This window comes from Halichoerus grypus, chromosome 6 (genome assembly GCF_964656455.1).
Source record: "Halichoerus grypus chromosome 6, mHalGry1.hap1.1, whole genome shotgun sequence".
NCBI classification, from domain to species: domain Eukaryota; kingdom Metazoa; phylum Chordata; class Mammalia; order Carnivora; family Phocidae; genus Halichoerus; species Halichoerus grypus.
In genome coordinates, this window is record NC_135717.1 from 175,779,930 (window position 1) to 175,801,375 (window position 21,446).

General features: G+C 62.3%; 1 protein-coding gene across 1 annotated transcript in view; it reads left to right on the forward strand.

Annotated features, from left to right (window-relative positions):
* Window positions 1-952: 952 nt before the first annotated feature.
* Window positions 953-21,446, forward strand: part of GRAMD4 (GRAM domain containing 4) — a 78,350-nt gene continuing 57,856 nt past the window's right edge. Inside the window, exon 1 of the mRNA XM_036072815.2 lies at window positions 953-1,176. Coding sequence (XP_035928708.1) covers window positions 1,148-1,176 — 29 coding nt within the window. The 5' untranslated portion in view covers window positions 953-1,147. The remainder of the gene's footprint in view (window positions 1,177-21,446) is intronic.

The window sequence follows — 21,446 nt, forward strand, 5'->3', positions numbered from 1 at the left end:
TTCTCTGGGTTCCCCCTACCCTCCCAGCCCAATCTCCGGTAGCCTTGTCCTGGTCAGACCTGGGTGGGGAGCCGATAGTGGGTACCCCCAGCCCAGGGTAAGGGCCTGGGTTCTGAGGGGTATTTTCCTCTATCTGTCCATTCAGCACCGTCCTGTGAGTTAGGCGGCCTCTGGTCCTGGAGGACCTGGGGGCAGGAGCGCTTGGTGGGGGGGTGGTGTCCCGGACGCAGGGGCAGGAGCGCTTAGAGTGGGACCCCTCTTGTGCTGCCCTGCCCCATTGTATGGTGCCCATTGTAGCGTGGAGGAGGTGGCCGGCTCCCTTCGATGACAAGGAGAAAGTGGGGGCGAGCCCAGAGGCCCAGATCCTGAGGCTAGGCAGCACGGCTGGGCCTAGGGGGAGCCCCTGCCAGGTGTTGGGAGTCCAGAGGGAGTGCGTACCCCCCCCCCCCACCGAGGGCAAGCAGTGGCGGTCACGGAAAAGGCGTATCCCTATGGGATGCGGGTCGCCACCGGCAGCACAGTCACCATCTCGGAACCACTGGCGGTCCGGCGCGTCCCCTGGCTGTCCGGCGTGCGGGCCGGCGAGGTGACAGCAGCGTGCGTGCTTGTGCGTGGCTGTACCCGAGACTTTCGCCGTGACGGAAGCGCGGGAACGCCTGGCCGCGGCCGCGACTGGCGGGCCTCCGCGCGGAGGAGCCGCTGCGCGTGCGCGTGGGTGCAGGTGGCGGGGACGCACGTGGGCCACCCAAACAAAGGTGGCGCCGCGTGACCGAGCGTGCGCGCGCGCGCGCGCGCGGCCCCGCCGGGACAAGCGCGCCCCCCGCAAGCTCCGGAGCCCGCCGCGCCGGGAGGGCGGGGCGGCGCGCGGCGCGGGGCGGGGCCAGGCGCGGGGCGGGACGGCGTGCGGGGCGGGGCGCGGGGCGGGGCGGCGGCTGCGCAGGCCGGGCCTGGGGCGCGCAGACTCCGCGCAACGGGACGCGAGCGCGCGACCTGGCGCCGCCGCCGCCGCCGCCGCCGCCTCCGCGCTCGTGGCCCGGACCCGCGGGGCCGCCTCTTCCGGGCTCCCCGGCCTCGCTGGGCTCCCGGGCGGGCGGCAGGTGCAGCGCGGCCGGGCGGCTGGCGAAGGGGGCGCCGCGGCAGCGGGTGAATGAGAGTTGGCCCCGATCTCCGCGCAGGGTAAGCGGCGCGCGCGCGGACGCCCACACGGACCTCGCGGACACACGGACACGATCCCGGCACGGGCCGGCCAAGCCGCGACCCGGCGCGCTCGGCCACGCTCATTCCCGTGCCTGGAGCCAGCGGCCCTCCTAGAAGGGCCCCGCGCGGGCGCGCCCTGCACACACGCCCCCAGGTCCCGCGCGGGGCCGGAGCGCGCGTCACGGCCACCCCCCTCCCCTCCAGCGCGCGCCCCGCGGTCCCTGGCGCCCGACCCGCCTGGGAGAGGAGGACGTTCCGGGGGCGCGGGGCCCGGACTGGGGTGCTACTGGTCGCCGAGTTGGGGGTCGCCGAAGCTAGCTGGGGACAGGGGCTCGGCGAACGTCGTCCTGGAACCCACTCCGTGGGGACACAGGAGAGGAGGAGGGAGCCCGCGACCCTAGAAACGACCCCGCCAAAAAGTTGTGGCCACTCGCCCCCTCCCTGCACCCCTTTTTCTGCTTCGTCTGCTCTCCCTTTGTTTGTGACTTCTAGTAGTGGGGCTCTGCGGGGACCCAGGGCCGCCTGCAGGCCAGGAGGTGGAGTGTGGCCGCCCCCAGCCTGGGGTCCCCACCTGCCCAGAGCAGAACCAGCATCCCTGTCCAGGCCTACAGTTGGGGAGGAGGAAGGAGAGCCAGAGACAGGTGGGCGGGCGCCCCTGCCCCTGACAGTGGCTCTGTGGTAGGAGGAGCAGTGGGCCCCAGATGTTGGGGACCTCCGTCGCCACCCCCTGAAGCCAGGTTGCTCTTGGGGTTGTTGCCAGCCCTGAATTTCCAGAGGCAGGGAAAATTCATTATGGGGGAGATCTTTTGCAGGATGGGAATCTCTTCTTGCCTTCCCTATGCAGGTTGGGGAGGAAATACAGAGTTCTGAGCCTCTCCCACACACGCAAATTGTGGCAAATAGTGACCCAGCTCTGGGCGTTGTTTTAAGTCTGGGCCTGGCAGGATGGGCAGGGGCAGGGCTACGCAGTCGTTAAGAGAAAACTTTGGAGTCTTGCTTCTGTCGTGCATCAGCTCTGTGACCTTGGACAGGAAGGCGTTGAGCCTCCGTTTCCCCCCCAGTAAAGGGAGAGGGGGGCTGGTAAGAGTATTAACTGAGGTGATGCAGGCCTCCCACTGGCCAGGCACGCCCGGGGCAGAGATCAGAACACCCTGGTGAGGCTGGCGGTGCCCTCTGCCCCCAGGCAGCCAGTTTCCCTGACTGCTCCACTTGTGTCCCAGGCACATTTGAGGACACATCTTCCAGCTAGGTGAGACACTTTGCCCTGCCCTGCGCTGGGATGAAAGCACATCCACAGTTGTTCGCTGGGACACCTTGGATCAGGGACCTAAGGAAACCTGCCCCACCTTCCTGCTGCAGACCCTCAAAAACCTTCTGCCTGGCCCAGGTAGGGGGCCTGACCTGGCTGGCCTTCTCCCTGTCTTGGCCATGGTGGTGGTCCTGCTTTAGCACTTTGTGACCGTGGGGCAGGGGCCTTGAACCTCCAGAGTCTGGACAGTGTTGGACTTTATGGCAGGCCGTGGGGGTGCCACTTTGGTCCTGGGGACTGGGAGGTAGGGGGTCCTCAGGGCTTTAGGGTGAGTGCCACACCTCCTCTGCCCTTCTTCCCTCTCAGCTGCCCTGGCTGTTGGGGTGTGGGGTGTTGCTGTCCCAGTGGAGCGGCCTGGGGACGGGCAGGGCCTGTCCTTGTGATGTCTGTGTGTTTGCACTCGGGAAAGGCATTTCCTGGAAACTGGTTGGGAAAGTCTTAAACTTGTGGTCTGCTTGGCTCTGGCCCTGGCAGCCTGTTTATTCTGTGTCTTCTGTGGAGGTGGGCGAGGGACCCCTCATGGAGCAGGAACCAGGTTGGTCTCTCCCCAGGCCACTAGACCGCAAGGCCCCCCTCTGTGCCCTCCTCTTATCTGTCGAGTCCAGCCAGGAGTGGGTGTCAGGAGACCAGTGGTTGCCAGCTCTGGGTGACCTCCACTCCCCTTGCTCCCTAGGCCTCACGTTCACCAACTGGAAACGAGGAGCAGAATCAGGCCTGTTTTTCCTGAATCACCGTTTTTGCTCTACGACAGAACAGGATAGAATCGTGGTTCGGGCACGATGAGACGAAGTGCTGTTAGATCCCAGCGAACTGTGTTGCCAGGGCAGGCCGCGAGCTCGCAGCCCACCCTCCCTGTGTGACAGCCAGGTTACAGATGTGACAGAGACGCCCACACCAAACCCAGGCCGCTCCTGATGGGATCCGTGTCATCGGAGAACAGAGGGGCCCCCTTGATGCGTCCGTGGTGTGACCGTGGTCGTGCCCTCGGTACCCCCGTGGACCCCTTCCAGCTCTCCCTGTTTTGTGGTTTGGGTGTTTCCCTCTGGAAGCTGGAGCTGCCCGGGCTGTGTGAGGGATGGGGTTCCCATCCTGGCGTGGCCTGGCCCCAGCCAGCTGCCCCTTTCCGGGGCAGCCCTATTGGGGCGCTGGCATGTTCCCCCCGGCCCCTCACCTCTGGTGTTTGGCTCTCTGTGCGTCAGGATGGGGGGTCCTGCCTAGCGGCCGTGATGGGGACTTGACGAGCGTTCCTGGAGCGCCTGGTAGTGCAAAGCGTGCTGGCTGTTAGTGCTGGCTAGGAAGGAAGCCACTGGTGGCCGGCCGTGTGGCCTGGTGACCCCGTCTCTGAGCTTCCGCCTCCTTCCCTTCCCGCGGCTGCGGCCCCTGTTGCCGGGAGGACGGGGTCCTCCCATTTCCATGTGTGCTTGCTGCCCCGTGGGAGCTCTGACCGCGTTGGGCTTTGTAGCAGCACATCCCTGCACTTAAAGAATTTGGAAATGAATTGGGGGAGATGAGACGTGGGCTGTGGAAGTGAGTAGTAGGAGGAATACAGATGTCCTTGCTGGGGAGCGGCTTCTGTTTGCTCAGCCCAGACAGGGGTGTCTGTGGGAAGCCGCTCTGGGAGAAGGTGTCCACTCCCCTGGCGCTTGGAGGAAGGCCCCTGGGGCGGGGGGACTGGAAGCTGACTCGGAGGCTCTTCGGCACCGCTGTGGGTTCAGGCCGGTTTTTTTCCGTGGTTTTTTTGGTGGCATGGCAGTGGGGACTCTGGTTGATTCTTCATCCCGGGCACAGTCCCGAAAATACCCCACGCAGAAGGGGTAAGAGTTCAAGTCCCTGACAGTCCGGTGTGGTGGGCGGGCTCGGGAGGAGGCCTGGGTCCCTGAAGATGATGGTCGTTTAGTGAACAGCGCACGTTGAAGGCACAGCCCTGCCCCGGGTTTGGAGTCGGCTGGCGAGGTCAAGAAACGTAATCGGTTAACTTGAGAACTTCGAAGGCAGGTCGCTCTGACTTTTCTTACAGAGATGGAGCAAGAGGAGGAGGGTTTCCTGATTAGAGAAAACCGCGTTCTTTCGGCCTTTGGTGTCTGCGTGTGGCCCGCACGGAGGGGCTGGGGGAGACTCTGGGCCCCTCCTCCTCCGCTCATGACCACCGCCTCCTGAGGGCTGTTGTTGGGATTGTTGGGCATCTGAGTTCTAACCGGGTTGTGATCCTGTTTGAGCCCTGGGACCGGAGTCCCCTGTGGTTACACTGGAAGACAGGAAGTACCGGCCATTCAAAGAAACTTTAGTAATAGTGACGGAAGTCACTCTGTGTAGCGTCAGACGGGGGACAGGTGTTCTCCACGCATTGTGCCACTTCCCACTGAGAGAAACTGAGGCACAGAGAGGCGGGCTGGCCTATGCCCCCATTTAGTTAAGTAGCAGGGCTGGGATTGGAACTTGGGCTGTTTGGCCCCTAAGGCTGAGCTCTTGACCTCCCCGCCTCTCCAATAACCCCGTAGAAAGTTCAGTTACATTTCTGCGGGTTCGTGAGAGAGTCGTGAGCAGTAAATTTAGTCGTGGTAGGAAGTCTTTCTGCTATCAAACATGCGGCAATAGTGAGAGCGTCCCTTACCCTGGGCCTGACAGCCTTCTAAGCACTTTATATGATTGATCTTTGTAACAACTGGAGGTAGGGGCTATTATTAGCTCCATCGCACAGATGAGGAAGCCCTAGCTCAGAGAAGTTAAGTAATGTCCCTGAGGCCACAAGCTGGCGAGTGGCAGAGCCAGCCTTGAACCAGTGGTCTCTGTTCCTAACTGGTAGCAGGGGGGTTAGGTGGAGAAAACATGATCTTGCCGCTGTGTGTTCTTGGACAAGATGCTTAACCTCTCTGGGCCTCAGTTTGGTCACCTATAAACAAGGGTCTCGGTGTAGGATGCAGAAGCCAGAGGTTTAAGAGCACTCTGCCATCCACAGAAAGGTCTGGCTAGCTTCTCCAAGGAGGAGGGGGTGTGGGGAAGATGGTGGAGCAAGTGGGCAGGTGCTCACCATCCCCAGCACGGACTGGTGGAGAGTGGCCGTGGCTAGAGTCAGGGCGTCTGGCTCTCCAGGGCTCCGTCCCGGATCTGGGAAGAAAGATACGTGACACTGGGGGCCATATTGCTTCCCTCTGAAGTGGGGGTGCTTGGAAACCGTAAAGCCCTGCGCTCAGTGAGTTCTTACCGGTTCCTCCGGAATGAGGGATGGGGAAGGGGGCTCTACCCAGAGCTCCTCTGTGCCACCAAACCTAGGTTAAGCTGTGGGTAGGAGACACCAAATGTGCTGGGCACCATTGATGTCCCCAGAGGTGGGGGGAAACAGCTCCCCCCTCTTGGTCAGGTTCCCCACTCTCAGTGGAAAGCACTCTGCTTCTAGCCCGTCCCCCTGTGGGCAGCAGGGGCTTGGGGCTGTCTGGGGATGAGCACAGGGCACGAGGAGGCAGGAGGCCCTCCCCAGTGCTGCCAACATGGAGTGCAGGTGGGGGGGCACATCTGAGCCCATCCTGTGCCCCAGCACCCTCCTGGGACAGAGAGGCGTGCAGCCTCCGTTCTGACCCACCCGTCCTCCCCTGCTCCCTCCCTCTCCGCCCCCTTCTGCCCACAGAGCCTCCAGGGCTGCAGAGCCCTGTGTCCCGCACGTCTCTGCTCCCTTCCCCCCGGCCAGGGCGGCCTCTGAGCCCTGGGTAGAGAAGTGCCCCCTTCACTCTGCTCCTTCCCCCACCTCGCTCCTCCTGTGCCTCTCCTGCCCCTCTCTGCTTGAGCTCCCAAGCCTGTAAGACTTAGGGAAAGGAAGGAAGGGATGGAGTCCCTGCCCTCAGCCCGTGCGGCTGCGGTGCCGTGCTCTGCCCTGGGGTGGGGGCGCTCCAGCTCCTGGGAGCCTGGCTGGGGGAGCTGTGGGATTGGGGGAGGCAGGCTTCCACAGGGAGGGGGCAGGGCCGGGCAGGCAGAGAGGCGGCTGTTTTTAAAATATCTATTGAGTCATAATTTACATGTCGTACAATCCGCCCATTGAAAGTGTGCAATTCACGGAGTTTTAGCATATTCACAAAATTGTGCAGCCGTCACCACAATCAGATTTTAGAATATTTCCGTCCCCCCAGAAAGAAACCCTGTGCCCTCCTCATCCCCGCCTCCTGCATGGGCTCTGCTCACTGAGCAGGATGCTTCATCTGTGTGGCTGTGGGGGCCTTCTCTGAAGTGTGGTCTCTTCCCTGGCGCCACAGGGCCCTGGCCCACCTTTCTTATAGGCTTCGTGGGCTCACCTGGCCTCTCCAGGCACCAGGGTCTGAGCTCATAGCAGTCCCTTCGGTCGCTATGGTGTACGCTCTGTGTGCAGGGACCTCGAGCCATTCACATACCTCCCATCTCCAGGAAGCCTTCCTGGCTTTCCCCTTCCCACGGGGTTAGACCTCGTGGGCCTCCGTGCCCTTGTGCTGGTCACCCTGCCCGGGCTTGCCTGGTTACCCACCTGCCTTCTGAGCTGCCAGAGGGCAGGGGCCTTGCCTTTCATTTTCTGCTGGCCTCTTTGGGGACAGCGTCTGGGGGTGAATGGTTGCAGGTGGGGGGTTTGGTGGGGGTGCGTCCATGAGGCTCTCTCCCTGACTTCCCCACTGTTTCTGTTCGTTGATGATGATTGTACGCTCGCTTGCTTTTGAAACTTCACTGTTTGTGTCCTCTGGAGCGCCTCCAGGGCAGGGCTGGTCTGGCTGTGGGTGTCGGGGTGCTGGGCCCGAGCTGCCACGAGCCAGGAGGCCCGCCGGCCCCGCCCCGCCTCCCACTGTGTGGCATGCTGTCTGTTTGCTTTTTAATAGACTGTGTGTTTTAGATCAGTGTTAGATATACAGAGGAATTGCACAGATGAGGCAGAGATTTCTACATACTCACTGGTCCTGCAGGTTCTTCTGTTGTTAGTATCTTATTTTTGTGAAACATTGTTAAAATTGGTGAACTGGTGTTGACACACTATTAACTCAAGTCCAGGTTTACTCAGATATCCTTAGTTTTAACCTAAAATCTTCTTTCTATCCCAGGACCCCGTCTGGGCTCGTGTACATGAGTTGTCCCGTCTCCGGAGGCTCCTCTGGGCTGGGACGGTTTCTCAGACTTTTCTTGTTTCTGAAGACCCCGACAGTGTGGAGGAGTATTAGGTATATGGTAGGGTCCCTCTACGCTGGAATTTGTTTAGACAACTGGAATTCCTCTGTTGAAATTTGGATGTTTTCCTCGGGGGCTGGACTGGGGTCGTGGGGTTGGGAGGAAGCCCACAGGGGCAGCGCCCTCTCATCCCTGTCAGCCTCACTGACCCCCACGGTGTCGGCCGCGGTCGCGGGGCTGCGACCCGTCGGTCAGGCTTCTCCACCGCGAAGCCCCCCTCTCCCCGTCCACGCTGCCCTCTGAGGGGAGTCCGTGTGCACGGCCCACGCTGAGGGGGCTCCTGCCCCGGCTCCTCCAGGGCGGAGTTTCTACTTTATTTGGAATTCTTCTGTGTGGGAGTCTTGTCTTCTCCCCATTTACTAATGTATTCAGTCTTTCCTATATCAGCACGGATTCCTGTCTGATTCTGTGTTTTGAGCTATTTATCCTGTTGGAGGACTTGTTCCAGCTCTGGCCCCCATCCTGGTGGGGGGTGAGCGCGTCCCACTCTCTGGCCCTGCCGGCGGCTCCGGGCTCACCTTCCTGCCCCAGCGCTGCGGTTGGCCGCTCCTCCTCCTGGAGCATGGTGTTAGGACCTGGGGTTGGGTGCTGGGGTCGGGTGCTGGGCGCACTGTCAGCTGGCGGAGCGGGTATTCTAACCGTGGGGCCACCTGCGTCTCTGACGACTTCTCTGAGTAACCATCTGTGTCTGTGTTAAGTGAAATGTGAGTTCATCCTGATGATATAGTCTGCTCGTTACCACGTGGATCCTTCTGGCCTCCTCATCTCGCTGATCAATAAATTCCTATCCTGCAGTGGGACACGGGCTCCCCATTTGCCATCCATTTCCGTAATTGTTCCATTCCGGTGCGCGCGCAGAGCGGGGTCACAGTTGTTATCCTGGCCGCGGGAAGCAGCTTTATGGGCCTGGACGCAGCATGCGTGTCCAGTCCCTCTCACTCTGCGGGGCCCTGGCGTGCTGTCAGAGCTCAGGCTGCAGGGGTTCACGGGGCGGCATATCTCCGAGAAGGCCTGTGGCCTGCGGGGAGAGGGAAGGAGGAGAACGTGGGGGGGGCTGGCTGTGCCCGGTCAGCCAGCCCCGCGGGGATGGGCACAGACTTGGCATCCCTTTGAAATGTGAAAGCGGGGCTGACTTTGAACACGCCCCAGAGGTCTGGCCTCAGCAGCATGAGGAGAAAGACTGCGAGCAGACTCTTTGGATGCATCTTGGACTACGATCCTGGTGGGGCCTGGCTTCTCCCCACCTCTGAACTCACACCTGAGCAGGGGGTAGCCCTTGAAAGGAGAGCACAGGTCTGCACGTGGCTCTGTGGAACAGCAGCCGTGCCCTGAGACCAGTTTCCTTTCTGGAAAGGAGAGAAGCAAGGCTGTGTGTCGGCTTCCATTTCCGTGTGGGGTCTGTCTGCGGCACGTGTGGGTCCTGTTGGCAGGGAGAAGGGCTTCCGCTGGAGGCTTCAGAGCCAGGCGGGAGGCTGGGAGGCAGAGAAGGTGCCCCTAAGTTGGGGGCCTGCACACGGTCTGTAGGCCCGAGGGGCTGGGCAGGGGTCGGCACTGGGGTCCCTGGGCTGGGGAGGTCCGAGCGCAGCCACGGCTTGGGGAGGAGGTTTCTGAAAAGGGGAGCAGACAGCTGGGCAGGCTCGGAAGGAGACTGGCACAGCAGCTGTCCCTGCTGAGGGAAAGTGGGGCAGGACGGTGGGAAGGACAGCGGGTGAGTTGGGCACCGACAAGGACCGTTGCTTGGAGTGGGTGCACAGTTGGGTGGGAGTGCCGTGCCCACCATCCTGTCTGCACCGTCACTGTGCTCTTTCCCATGCAGCGGGGTCTGGCTCTGAGAGGAACTGGTCTTGTTTCCTTGCTCTTGGGTGAGCTCCCGCCGAGGGGCCGGGGGGGGCTCCAGCCCACCCGCCCAGCCTGCGTCTGGTCTCTGTGCGGGTGCTGGGAGCCCCGTCTGTCTTCTCACCTGGTTGATGAGGACCTGCTCTGTGCCGGGCGCTGGGCAGCAGGGCCTGATGAATGGAGCGCATGGTGGGAGGGAGACCAGGCCAGGCGGGAGGGACGACAGAGGTGGGGGCTGTGGGACAGAGCAGCCGGCACTGCCTGGGGGTCAGGGAGGACCCCCGGAGGGGCGAGAGAAGAGACCACAGGAGCCCATTTGGCAGGACTCAGGGGGCTTAGCCCGAGGAGGAGTAAGGAGGGGCAGCAGGCGGGCTAGGCCTCCGCCACCACTCTGCCCTCCCCTGGACCAGCTCTGGTGGCGTGGGCACCTGCGGGGTCAGCTTCCCAAAGGTCAGCTCCTGTGCAAGGCTCCTGGAGACCCAGCCGGTGTGTGCCTGCACCCCTGCCATGTCGCGGGCCTGTCGGGGTGCCGAGGGCTGTGGGGCTGGCTGCCCGTGCCCCCTGGCTGGGCCTGCTCAGAGCTCGTCTCCCCGCTCTGGTCCCGTGGGGGGAGGGCTGAGGAAGCTGGTGGAGCAGGCCGGGGGCTCAGTGAGCGGGGGCTCTGTGGGGTGGGGGTGCTGTTGTCCCTGAGTGGCCCTTCCTGGGACCTGAGGGGGGACCAGCGTGCCACCACCCGCCGCCTGTTTGCCTGCTCGCCTGGCTCCCCCACCGGGTGCCCCATCCCAGGACCTTGCTGTGCCGCCCTGCACCACCCCTTCTTTCCGGCTTGAGATTTTGGGTCTGCTAGGTCCCGTGCGACAGGCGGCTTTGGGGGTGATGCTGGCCTGGCGATGGTGGCAGAGCTCTGGGGTGACGAATCGCTTGGGGGTCGCGGCTGCCCAGCGTGGCTGCCTGGTGACCGCGGTCTGGGGCGGTGTCTGTCTGCCTGGAGGGGAGCCTGAGCTGCACCACCAGGGTGAGCGTGGCGGGACCAGTGAGGCCGGCCTGGCCGTGGTCCTCCTGCCCACAGCAGAGGGGACGGGAGCGGAGGGCTCCCCCGCTCCGAGGATGCTCCGTGGCAGAGACCGGAGGATGCGGGTCAGTGTCGGCCCCCGGTCGGCGAGTTTGGCATTTAAGATGCCGAAGCAACTTGAATAGTGAGAAACACAAACCTTTCATATCACCGAACTCAGACTCTCACTCTTAGAAGAACCAGGCTAACGAACCACCCACAGGGTTCCCCCCAAATCCACACGCCGATGGGTGTGCGCTGTGGCAGTGAGGGGCGTGAACCACCTCAGGCCCTGCATCCCAGAAGCAGAACTATGAGGTTCCCGTGTGGGGTGGGCGGAGGGGTGCCCAGCTGTCCTGAGCGACGCTGCCCACTGGCTCCAGGGGGTTGAGGCTGTGCTGTGCGCCCCTTCAAGGCCCCTCTGCGCATGTCCTGGGGGTCCTGGGCTGGCCTCGGGTCCTGTGCTGTGGCCCCTTTCTAGGTCGTTCCAGAGAGGAAAGCGTGTGGCCTGCTGCATGGGGGCGGGGCACAGCGGTGCGTGCTGCCAGGCCCTGCCCGTCCTGCCAGGTGGGTTGAGCGTATAGCGGGCATGCGGGCACGTCCTGGATCAGAAGGAAAAGGAGTAGTTTGTTCAACAGCCAGTGCGTAAGAATGCAGGGGGATGTGTGAATCACATCAGAAGTAGTCCGTGAGGAAGTTAAAATGAGGTGTAAGCATCTAAGTGTGTGCGCGTGCACGTGCGTGCAAGGGGTGGTGAGCGGGTTGGTGGAGGAGGAGGGATAGCGGCAGGGACCCACAGGTGCTGGATCAGAAGGCAGACCCGAAGCGTGGGACTCGCTGGTCCCTGGAGCCCAGCCTGCCACACAGTGGGGGCTGCAGATAAGTGACTCAGTGGCTACTGAGCATGTTTGGGGGAGAGGAAGTGAGCTGTGAGTCAACCAGAAAGCCCTGGGCATCCAGGCTGGGCGGAGCTCCTGGCGGGATTGGAGTGAGGACTGGGAGGGAGGCAAGGCTGGAGGGGCCATCCTGCTCCTGCTGCCTGTGTCCTGCCCTGCCCGCCTGTGTCCCAAGGTCGAGCCCCTGCTGGGAGAGCATAGAGGCAAGGGGTCCGTGCCGGTCAGGAGGGGCGCAGGCGGCTCTCAGCCACACTTAGCATCATCGCTGGGGGGGGGCTCTGGGAGATCAGTCCCAAGAACCTGACCAGGGCAAGCACAGAAGGGGGGGTGGAATTCTCAGGACTGCTGGCATCACCACCCCCATCTGACAGGGGGAGCACGAGGGGCCGCTGGGCATCTCCCCGGTGTGCGTGGAAGGCACAGCGTCCAGAAGGGAGGTGGTGGGCCGCCTGGATGTTGAGGTCTGCTCGTGTTTGTGTGAGGCCGCCCGACTGGTTCTTGGGAGAACTGGGATTCCTGCCGGTGCCTGTGGGGTGGGCCAGGCCGCATGGAGCCCAGGAAAGGGGAGCCATGGCCTCTCACCAGCCAGTTTCTCATCTTTGAAAAGCTCCATCCCGGGTCTTCCATAGCCACATAGCTCCCTGCTGCACTGGGGGAGTGGGGAGTCTTCAGATGCTCCCCCGGTGGGGAAGCAGGTGGCTGGAGTTCTTAAAGTGGCCCTTTGCTCTCCCTGGGGTCTTCCGTCAGGCTCCTGAGCCCCACACCACCGTCACACGGGCTGGGCCTCTCTCATCCCAAGACGTAGGGGACAGACGGGGCAGAGCCTAGATGTGGCCCAGGCCCAGCTGGTGCTGAAGTCTTTCCCCGGATCGTGGCTTCGCGAGGAGGTGTGGCTCTGCTGCCTGAGCCTGTCCTCTGAAGCGGAGCTCCTGCTGACCCGGGGCAGGGACCGCGGGGCTGGGTACACAGTAGGTGCTACATCCGTGCGCACGGTGTTCGATGAGTGAGCAGTGCTCCAGGGAGGAATCCTTCTGGAGCTGCAGCCCTGGGCCCGGAGTCCTTGGGCCCCCCCGCCCCCCGCAGCGTCGCTGTCATCTCTGGGAAGGCCTCTTAGGGAAGGGAGCCTTGGATGCTGGGGACCCCACCTCACGTGGCCCAAGCATGGACGGCATGCTGGGGGCTGGTCTGAACGGGGGGTGGGGGGCCTGGGGAGGGCTGCCCGAGGGTCCCCAGGGGAGGGTGAGCAGGTGGGTGTCACCCCCCACAACAAAGCTGGGAGGGGCTTCATCGTCCCCACTTTGCAGATGAGTTCAGTGGGGGTTGGAGAGGTCCTGTAAGTGGGTAAGCCCCTCTGCCGCCCCCAGGGCCTGTGCCCTTGTCTGCGTCCCACCCACCACACCTTTTGTGTCCACCTAGGGGTTTTACAGGGCTGAAGTTGTCCTCTTTGCTACCCACTTATGGGCCTCATGTGGACCCTAAATTCTTCTGGGGGACTCGCCCCCTTCGTGCATGTGTGCACGAAGGCCCCCCTTGCTCTGCAGGGACCTCGGGCCTCCCCCCACCTCCCCAGCCTTCTCAGGGAGGCTCGGGTGTCAGATTCCTCCCCAACCCACCTAGCCAGCCCCCACCGGGCCCCCCCCACCACCTGGCACTCGATGGGAGGGGGTGGTCTCTCCCGCGGGACTGACGGCAGGCTCGGGCAGGTGCCTGCCCACGTGGCCGGTGAGAGCTGGAGTGGCAAGGGGCCCAATGCTGGTGCTGTCTGCGGTGACCTTCCCTTGCTGTCTGCCCCTCAGAGCCTGGCGGCGGGGCGCAGGGGGCACCTGCAGGAGGGTGCTGCCCGGGGTCTGGCGCCCTCGTGCTCTGCCCTCTGCAGGCTAAGCCAGCCCAGTGGGCGGTGCCTGGAGCAGAGGCGTGGTGGGGCGGGGCCAGGGAGGCCTCCGTGATCTGGGCTGCCCCTCCCCCCGGAGCCTGTCACAACCTACTGAGAGGGTCAGGACCTCGCTGGGGGTGGGGCAGGAAGGCTCACACAGAGATGCCGCCCGATGATGGGAACCGTGATCCTGGAGGCTCCCTGGGTGGCCCAGGCTTCATACCCATGGCCTCCATCGATGATGGCCCCGTGGGAGAGCGGGTGAGCCTGGCGCAGAGAGGTGAGGTGTCTCAGAAAAGATCACACAGCCAGAGAGATGTGAGGCTGGGTGATTCCAGAGGCCACTGTGAGCCAGGGCCCCGCGTGTCTACGTTAGCCATGGTGGCCCGGACAGGCCTCGGGCCCGAGTCCAGGCCTTTCTGTCTGCTGGCTGTGTGTCCCCCAGGCGCTGCCGGCCACCTTGTCTTCTGGCAGAGAGCTGAGGAGGTGCTGGGGCGGTGGGGGCGCCCGTCCGAGTGTGTGTGTGTGTGTGTGTGTGTGTGTGTGTGTGAGAGTGTGAGTGAGTGACCGACCCAGGCCTGAGGCTGCTGCTGTGGATGCTGGGGCGGTGGGTGTCTGCTGGTCGCTCGTGTGGGTTGGCAGGGTGAGGGGAGGAGGGGAAGCCCGGGCTGGAACCACGTGTAGGCCAACCGCACAGGAGAGGGGCCGGGGCCCGGCAGGGCTGGGTCTGAAGGTTGGGGGGGAGAGCCCGCAGTGTCTGAGGACAGGAGCTGAGGTTTCTAGTTTAGAGACATGGCTGGAGAAGGCGCGGGTCCCAGAAAGGGAGCCAGGTGCCCAGAACCCACAGGCCACGAGGCAGGTAACTGTGTCCTCCCTCTTCCCAGCACGTGACTGCGAAATCCCGCTCTGTCTTAACGTTCTCTGATCCCAGACCTAAAAAAATTAACCTCGCCGCTGTATCAGAAAATGGACTGTTGGTTTACCAACATTTACCCGATCTGGAGGAGGCCCGTGCTGCCAGAGTTGTACCTTTGACCCAGGTTCCACGCCCCAGAAAGGTCTGTGTCCCGCCCCCCTGCGCTGTGCAGTTAGCCCCGGGCCACGGAGGGGTGGGAAGTATCCGGTGCCGTCGCCCATAGCTGCAGGCCCCCCAGGCGGGCAGGGAGCGTCCCCGTCACTTGGCCGAGGGCATTTGGGCATGTTTGAGGAGGTGATGCCTGTCACCCGAGTCCATCCTCCCCGGGCCGGATCGGGCAGTGCCTGGGACCGCGGCCCCCCCACCAGCTGACTCACGTGACAGATCAGCTTCCTTCTTCTAAGTTAGGCAGGTGTGTGTCTTTTTTTTTTTTAAGATTTTATTTATTTATTTGACAGAGAGAGAGAGACAGCGAGAGAGGGAACACAAGCCGGGGTGGGGGGGAGAGGGAGAAGCAGGCTCCCCGCGGAGCAGGGACCCCGATGCGGGGCTCGATCCCAGGACCCTGGGACCATGACCTGAGCCCAAGGCAGCCGCTTAACGACTGAGCCACCCAGGCGCCCCAGGTGTGTGTCTTTTTAAATAATTGACTGCTTAACCATGTGAGGGAACATAGCTTGGTGAGTGTCGGCACCGAGTCCTCGCACGAAAGCTCAGCTGCGGCCTCCCTTCTCCCTTGCTCTCCCTCACAACCGGGTTCCTGGTCTCTCCGCATCTTTTTCCCATTCCGATTGTGATCGGATGGGGCTGGGGTGGGACCACATTTGCCACACCTGCAGGATGCCCGAATCCGAGGCAGGATTTCCATCCCGAGAGCCTCCCGTGTGTGGGGACCCCCTGCTGCCGCTGGTCCCTTTGTGCGTGGAGGCTGGGCTCTGCTGCGTGAGCTGCAGGCATCCTGGCAATCAAAGAGCCTAGTGTGACCTATTTATAAAGTATTTTAGAATCACTTACACGAGTATTTTGTCCTAAATTCTGTATAATTAGGAGATATAAACCCTACTCTGTGATTATTTTTGTGCACTAGCGTAACCTAGATGAGAACCCTCCCCGTGTAGGTTTTGTAAAAAACAGAAGCCATTTTAACAAAAACATAAAAGGAATTGATTTCATCTACACTGTTCTCTCAAAGGCTTGAAAATCCCGCGTCTGCGTCAGTAACCAGGAGGCCTTGTTGCCGGTTGTCCCCTTTGCAGACCCCCTCATTTGCCAGCCGCAGGAAGGTAAACTTGACGGGAATGTTTCCGGAGTCTTTGTGAATTCTGGCTGCTGAACCGTGGCTGGCTTCCCCCCAGCCCCGCTTTTCCCCCTAAACCTCAGTTGAAGCCGGAGGCTTGCCAGCAGGTGCTCCTGGCTGTGGCAGGCTTGGGGTGAGGCGTTGGGACGAGGAGGGGGATCGGTACCAGCAGCGCCCTCTTGGTGGTGCGCCCTTTGGTGGGGAGGCAGGTGTGGGGCCGAGTGTCCGTGGCAGCGTGCGTGGGGCTGGGGGAGACTTTTAAGAGGGGAGACTCATGGGCCGAGTCTTTTTCTTGCTCTGGCTTCAGGCGCGTGGTCCTGGAGAAGGCCTATCTGTTTACTCCGTTCTTTCCAATGTCCTAGGCGCCCTCGAGCTTGCGGGCAGGACGGAAGCCAGGACCTTGATGATCCCATGTCACCAGTGTTCTGCCAGCCTTGGGCGCCAGCTCCTTGCACGGCGTTCCTCGTTTCCTGGCGTGGGCCTCTCTCGGGCCGACACCACACTGTCTTACCCTGCCGCTCATCCGTAGGGCCCGGAGCATCCCTCCTCTCTGCCCCTCTTTGTGTGATTGAATCTGGAAGGACTGGTAGAAGTGGTCTGGGTGGACCGAGAGGGTGGGAGGTAGGGAAGCGATACCGAGCCTTCTAAGCCAGGGCAGGCATGAAAGCACACAGGTGTGCGCGGGGGGTGGGGCCGAGCGGAGCTGGGGTGAGGGAGGTGGGTGGTGAGGAACCTCCGCGGGGTGAGCCCCAGGGAGGGCAGGTGTTTCCAGAAGTCTCAAGTGTGGAAGTGGCCCGGGATGGGAGAGGGGCACCTGAGGCTGGGAGCAGGTCGGGACTGGAGGTGGATGGAGGCTGGGGCCGCCCTGGAGTGGAGGGGAAGGTCGGAGCCCACCCCGTGACCCCGGGGGGTGGGTGTGAGGGGCAGCTCAGGGAGCCCTGGGGCCTGGAGGGGGCCGCCATGAGGCGAAGCATCGAGGGAAGGGGGTTCTGCACCCACTTCCAGCCTGCAGCCCGCAGACCAGGCCCAGAAGAAGGCGCCTTGCGGCCCATAGCCTCGTGCAGGGTATTGGCAGCTTCCTGGGAAGTGAGGTGCAGGGGGAAACTGAGCGCCTCGGGTTTCCGGAACAAGCGCAGAGGCAATGTGGGAGAAGCTGGCCACTGGGACCGGGTTTCATGCGGTCGCCTTGGAGGGGGATGCCCCTTCTGACCTCGGTGTCCCGGGCTGTGAGTCTGTCTTTATTAAGGGGTTTCCGCACCCTGGGGACCCTCGTCTTGTAGCCCCGGGGAGGAGCTGGTTGTGCTCTGGGCACGTGCGGCAGTGCCCCTGACGTCTGGCTGTGCTGGGGACGCCGGGGTCCCCGAGTGGAGAACCTTGAGAGGAAAACAGGCTCCCGTCAGGCAGCTCAGCCCTCAGCCAGGGTCGGCCCCCGGGGGACCCCTTTCCTGCCTTGACACCCCTGCACCCTCCCTGTGCCCACCCCACAGCCCACGATGCTCTGGTGACGGTCCTCTAAGTCATCAAGGATCAGCGAGTCCGAGAAGCAAGTGCACGGGAACCTTCGAGCCGCGCTCCGCAGGCAGGTGCCTCCCTGTCCCACGGGGGCGGGGGCGGTGGATGCCGTCCACAGCCAGCGGCGAGCTGGGTCCTCCGGCTCTCCTGTCCTTACACGTGGCGCTCTTTCTTCCTCTGCCCCCTTGATGGGCTCTCCCAGGGAGCCAGTGAGGGTCCTCGAAGCGGGTCAGCACGAGCCTGCTGTCCCGGAGAGAGGGGCCGGCCACCCCCGTGCTCTCCTCGCTCCAGGGGCTGACCCACCGTACCAGGTGGATCTACTTCATCCAGAGGCAGTTTGTGGATGCAGGTGGGATCGTTGTGCGCAGGTGCAGCGCTCCGAGGGGAGGTCAGGGCTGTGTAACTGCAGGTTCCCCCTGAACTGGCGGGGAGGACGCGGGGGAGGGGCCCAGCTCCCCGAAGAGAGACCCAGGCTTGGGGTCTTACCGGTGAGGTGGCCCCAGTGAGGCCAGAGCCAGCAGTTTCTGGGAGGACCGATGCAGGCAGTCTTTCCTGCGGGGTGACCTGTGTGACAGGTGAGGGACTCTGACCATCTGTGTGTGGTGGAGCCGGGCCTCCCCGGGCCTAGGTGCGTGTGCTCTGCTTGGTGGGGGCTGCCCACGGTCTGTCTCCTCAGTGAACCAGTTGATGGAATCTTGTTTCCTTTTCGAATCTGGGGATCAGGCCTGAACAGGTGGCCTCCGTTGTCCTCTTGGGTCTTTCCCACCGTCCCCAAGGCCTCCACGTTGCAGCATCTCGAGGCTGTGGGATGGACTCAGCTGCTGTCCCCGGGCGGGATGGGAAACCACCCTTCTCGGCTGTGCCAACCTGTCAGTCTGGTTAAGCCAGGTCTCCACGCCTGCTTTCGGTGCGTCCTGCCCTCCCCTGGGAATCCACGGCCAGACCTTCAGACCCCTTGGCTGGGACGAGCGCTGGGAGGTGGCTCCGGCAGGATCGCAGAGCTGGGTGCCGGCAGCCGGGCCAGGTGTGGACACATGGTGCGGTCCAGGCTGCGGCAGAGACCGCGTGCTGGTTCCCTGGAGCCCTGCGGCCTGTGGGAATGAGATGATGTGGTGAGCTGGGGCCGTCCTAGGATCCGGGGGACTTGCTGAGTGACGTCTGTCTCACGGTTTAGGTGACGTGCCCGCAGTGTTTCCATGAGGACAGAAGCAGGGTGGTGGCGTCTTTGAGGGCAGATTTGCGTGGAATGTGGGTTTGTATCGATCCTCTGTTCGTACACGTTCCCTTCTCGGTCCAGAAGGTGGCATGTTCTGATTAGTTGCGTTGTTTTTTTTTAGTCAATTAAGGATTTGGCGTTTTGCCTTTTTTGGGTCCAACTTTGATGAAACTTTGAGTGAGATGCTTGGGCCTTTTCTGCTCTGGTAAGTGGAGGCAGGAGGGTGGCCGTTGGGGGGTGGGGGTGGTCATCTTGCTCCTTGGTTGTGGCCGCCTGAGGATTCCTGTTGCGGAAGGTGTGGATATCCGCTGGATGCATCCCCAGGGGACCCTTTGAGTGGCTCCCTCCCCGACTCTAAGGGATGGTTACTGGTCTGATTCTGGCCGCTCGGGGGGTTCCAGGTCTTTGGGGTCTGCTTGGCTGAGCGGTGGGGGCCCACCTGGGGCAGGAGTGCCTGCGGTCAGCCGGGGACGTGGGGGCGTGGTGCAGTGGTGAGTTCGTCTGAGGGGCAGGGGTCGCTGATATGGGGAGACCAGAGCTGCTGCCGAGTGCAGGCCCCTTATCAGCTGTGCCGAGTGGCCAGAACGAAAGAGGAGCAGTGGGCTGGGTGCACGGGGGGCCCAGGGGGAAAGTGAGTGCCCGGGGTCGGAACAGCAGCCTCACTTGAGGGCCTGGTGGGGAGGGCTGGGGTGTGAGCTTGGCCGGGGGGTACCTGCGGTGCCCACAGCCCGGAGCTTCGCATCCCTGCAGCCTCTCAGGAGAGGGTCTCGGGGAATGGGGACAAAGCAGGCTGCGATGTGGGGTCAGGTCAGGACATTAAGATTTAGGGAGAATCCCTAGCACAGGACAAGTCGGCTTTTGGAACCTGGGTCAACAGACGGGGCCTGGGGCGTGGATGGCGGGGCCTGTGTGTGTCCGTAGTCGCGTTGTGACTTAGTGTGGGCATGGCCATTGGCTTTTCAGACTCTGAGCCGTGATTTTCATCCTTGCGCTTCTGGGTATTGATTCTTCCCACACTGACCGTGTCCTCTCGGTTCTCTGCGGAGGGAGGTTAAAGCCTGTCCACAAATCTGCCCCACTCAGCGTCACGGCCACACAGCCTGACGGGTTCTGTGCGTTTGTTCTCGCCGAAGCAAAGGCATGGTGTGGGTTGTAATCGCCTTCGCCGAAGAGTGACCTTTTCCCACGTGGGGCCCCCCTCCTGAGAGTGAGGAAGGTCCCAGTGCTTCTCGCTACAGTGGTGCTTTCTCCCCGGAGGACTGCCCAGGAAGCCGATGAGGGCACATCCCATCTGAACCTTAAAGGTCCCAGGAAAGGTCACTGTTTACAAAGCGATTTGTCAGGGGGTCCTGTGGAGAGAGGGGTCCTTCAGTCCTAAAACCATTTCTTCTCAAGCGACTGTTCGTGAGGTGGACCGTTGCGTGCCTGATTTCCCACGGCCCGCGATGCCTGTGGTCTCCGGAGAGCGTCCCAGCAGCTCGTGAGTGCGCTCTGCAGACGTCGCCCACTCCTCCTCGTCTCCCCTCCAGGGAGTCCCCCAAGTGCGGAGCCGCCTTGTCTGCCCAGCAGGAGGGGTCCGCCGCAGGCTTGCTGACGCACAGGGGCCTTTGCCGCTCTGGCCCGGGGGTGGGGGAGGCCCATGTCTCTGGTGCCCTTTCTTCTGTTTGTTTCCTTCCCTGTCACCTCTCCCTTCTTCTTTCCCTGCGGTCCACTCATTTTCAGGCAGGCTGTTCCCCAGGAAGGCAGGACCTGTGTGCTCCGGACTCACGCAGTCCTGTTACCAAAAAGGCTTCAATTTGCCTGCTGAGCTGCACTCCAAGTGTGGGGGGTCGGGGGACGGGCTGCTGAGGCCTGAGAACCACAGAGGCCGTGTGCACCGGGCTGCAGAGGCACGGTGGGCGGGTGCGTGCATGCACACTCCGGTGTGGCAGCCCCGGTGCCCCGGGGCAGGGGTGTGCACGAACTGAGAGACACCTGTGGACGAGGACATCAGGGAGGGCTTCCTGGAGCAGGAAGCCTCTGTGGCCCCTGAAAGGTGCATGGTACCCAGAGACAGGGAGGGTGTGTGTAAGCAGAGGGGGTGGCGAAATGGGGGTGTGCTTGGGGGCCTCCTCTTGCCTGAGCCCCAAGGGGTGAGGTGGAAGTGGAGAAGGGGGGAGGTGTAGCCACCGGCCTGGCCGGGCACAGGGGCATTGCCTCACCCCTGCTTCCCGGCTCTGTGCCACGTCTCCCTACCTGTAAGGTGAGGGCGCTCTGCCCTGCCCCCCACCCCTGCCGGGCCTGCCGCACACCTGCCCGAGGCCCACTCTGGTCGCGTCTGTGGACACAGCTCCCAGCCGGGGCCCAGCTGCCACCCCCGCGGCCTAGACTGGGGTCAGGGGAGTCGTGGGCCCACTGGCCTGGCCCCGCACCCCTTCTCCAGAATCACTGGGGTAGGCTGCCTGGTCTCAGAGTTGATCTCAGGACCCCTTTGTATCTTTAGTTCATGAGGTCACCAGAGGGCCCTTATATATGTGGGTTGTCTCTGTTGCTCTTTACCGGATTAGAAAGTAAAACTGAAAAATTTAAAAATACTTATTAATTTATCAAAAACTGCCAACCATAAACCCATTACATATTCACATAAGTAGCATATTTTATTTCTTAAAAAATCATTCCCTGCACCTCCCTCCCCAGACAAAAAAGAAATGAGTGAAGGGAGCATTGCCCGCTTTGCAGGCCGCCGCGAGTCGGCTGTGAGCGAACACAGCTGGGGTGCTGAGTCCTGTCCCGGCCACCGTGGCGTGAGAGCAAGCGTGGGAAAGCAAACGAGCCTTAGTTTTGACCTTGTGGGTCCCCCAGAAGGGGTTCCTGGGCCACACTGAGAACCGCCGGTTTGGCCTCGGGAGAGATTTCCCTGAAGTGAAATGAAGGTCCTTTTCCCCATTTTTTCTGCTTCATTTAAAATCTTTCTTATCAAAAAAAAAAAAAAAATCCTTCTTATCTTTTATTTAAAACGTTTAATTTTAAAACGTTGTTTGCTATGGAATAGTCAACACATTCAAGATTCAAAAGGGGTTGAAGCTTAGGCTGGGTCTCCAGTGCCCCTTCCCGTCCCCCTCCCTACTTCCTGCTCTCTGGTCCTCCGCGGCTGCTGGCTTTGCGCACACTGCAGGTAGCAGTCAGCCCAGG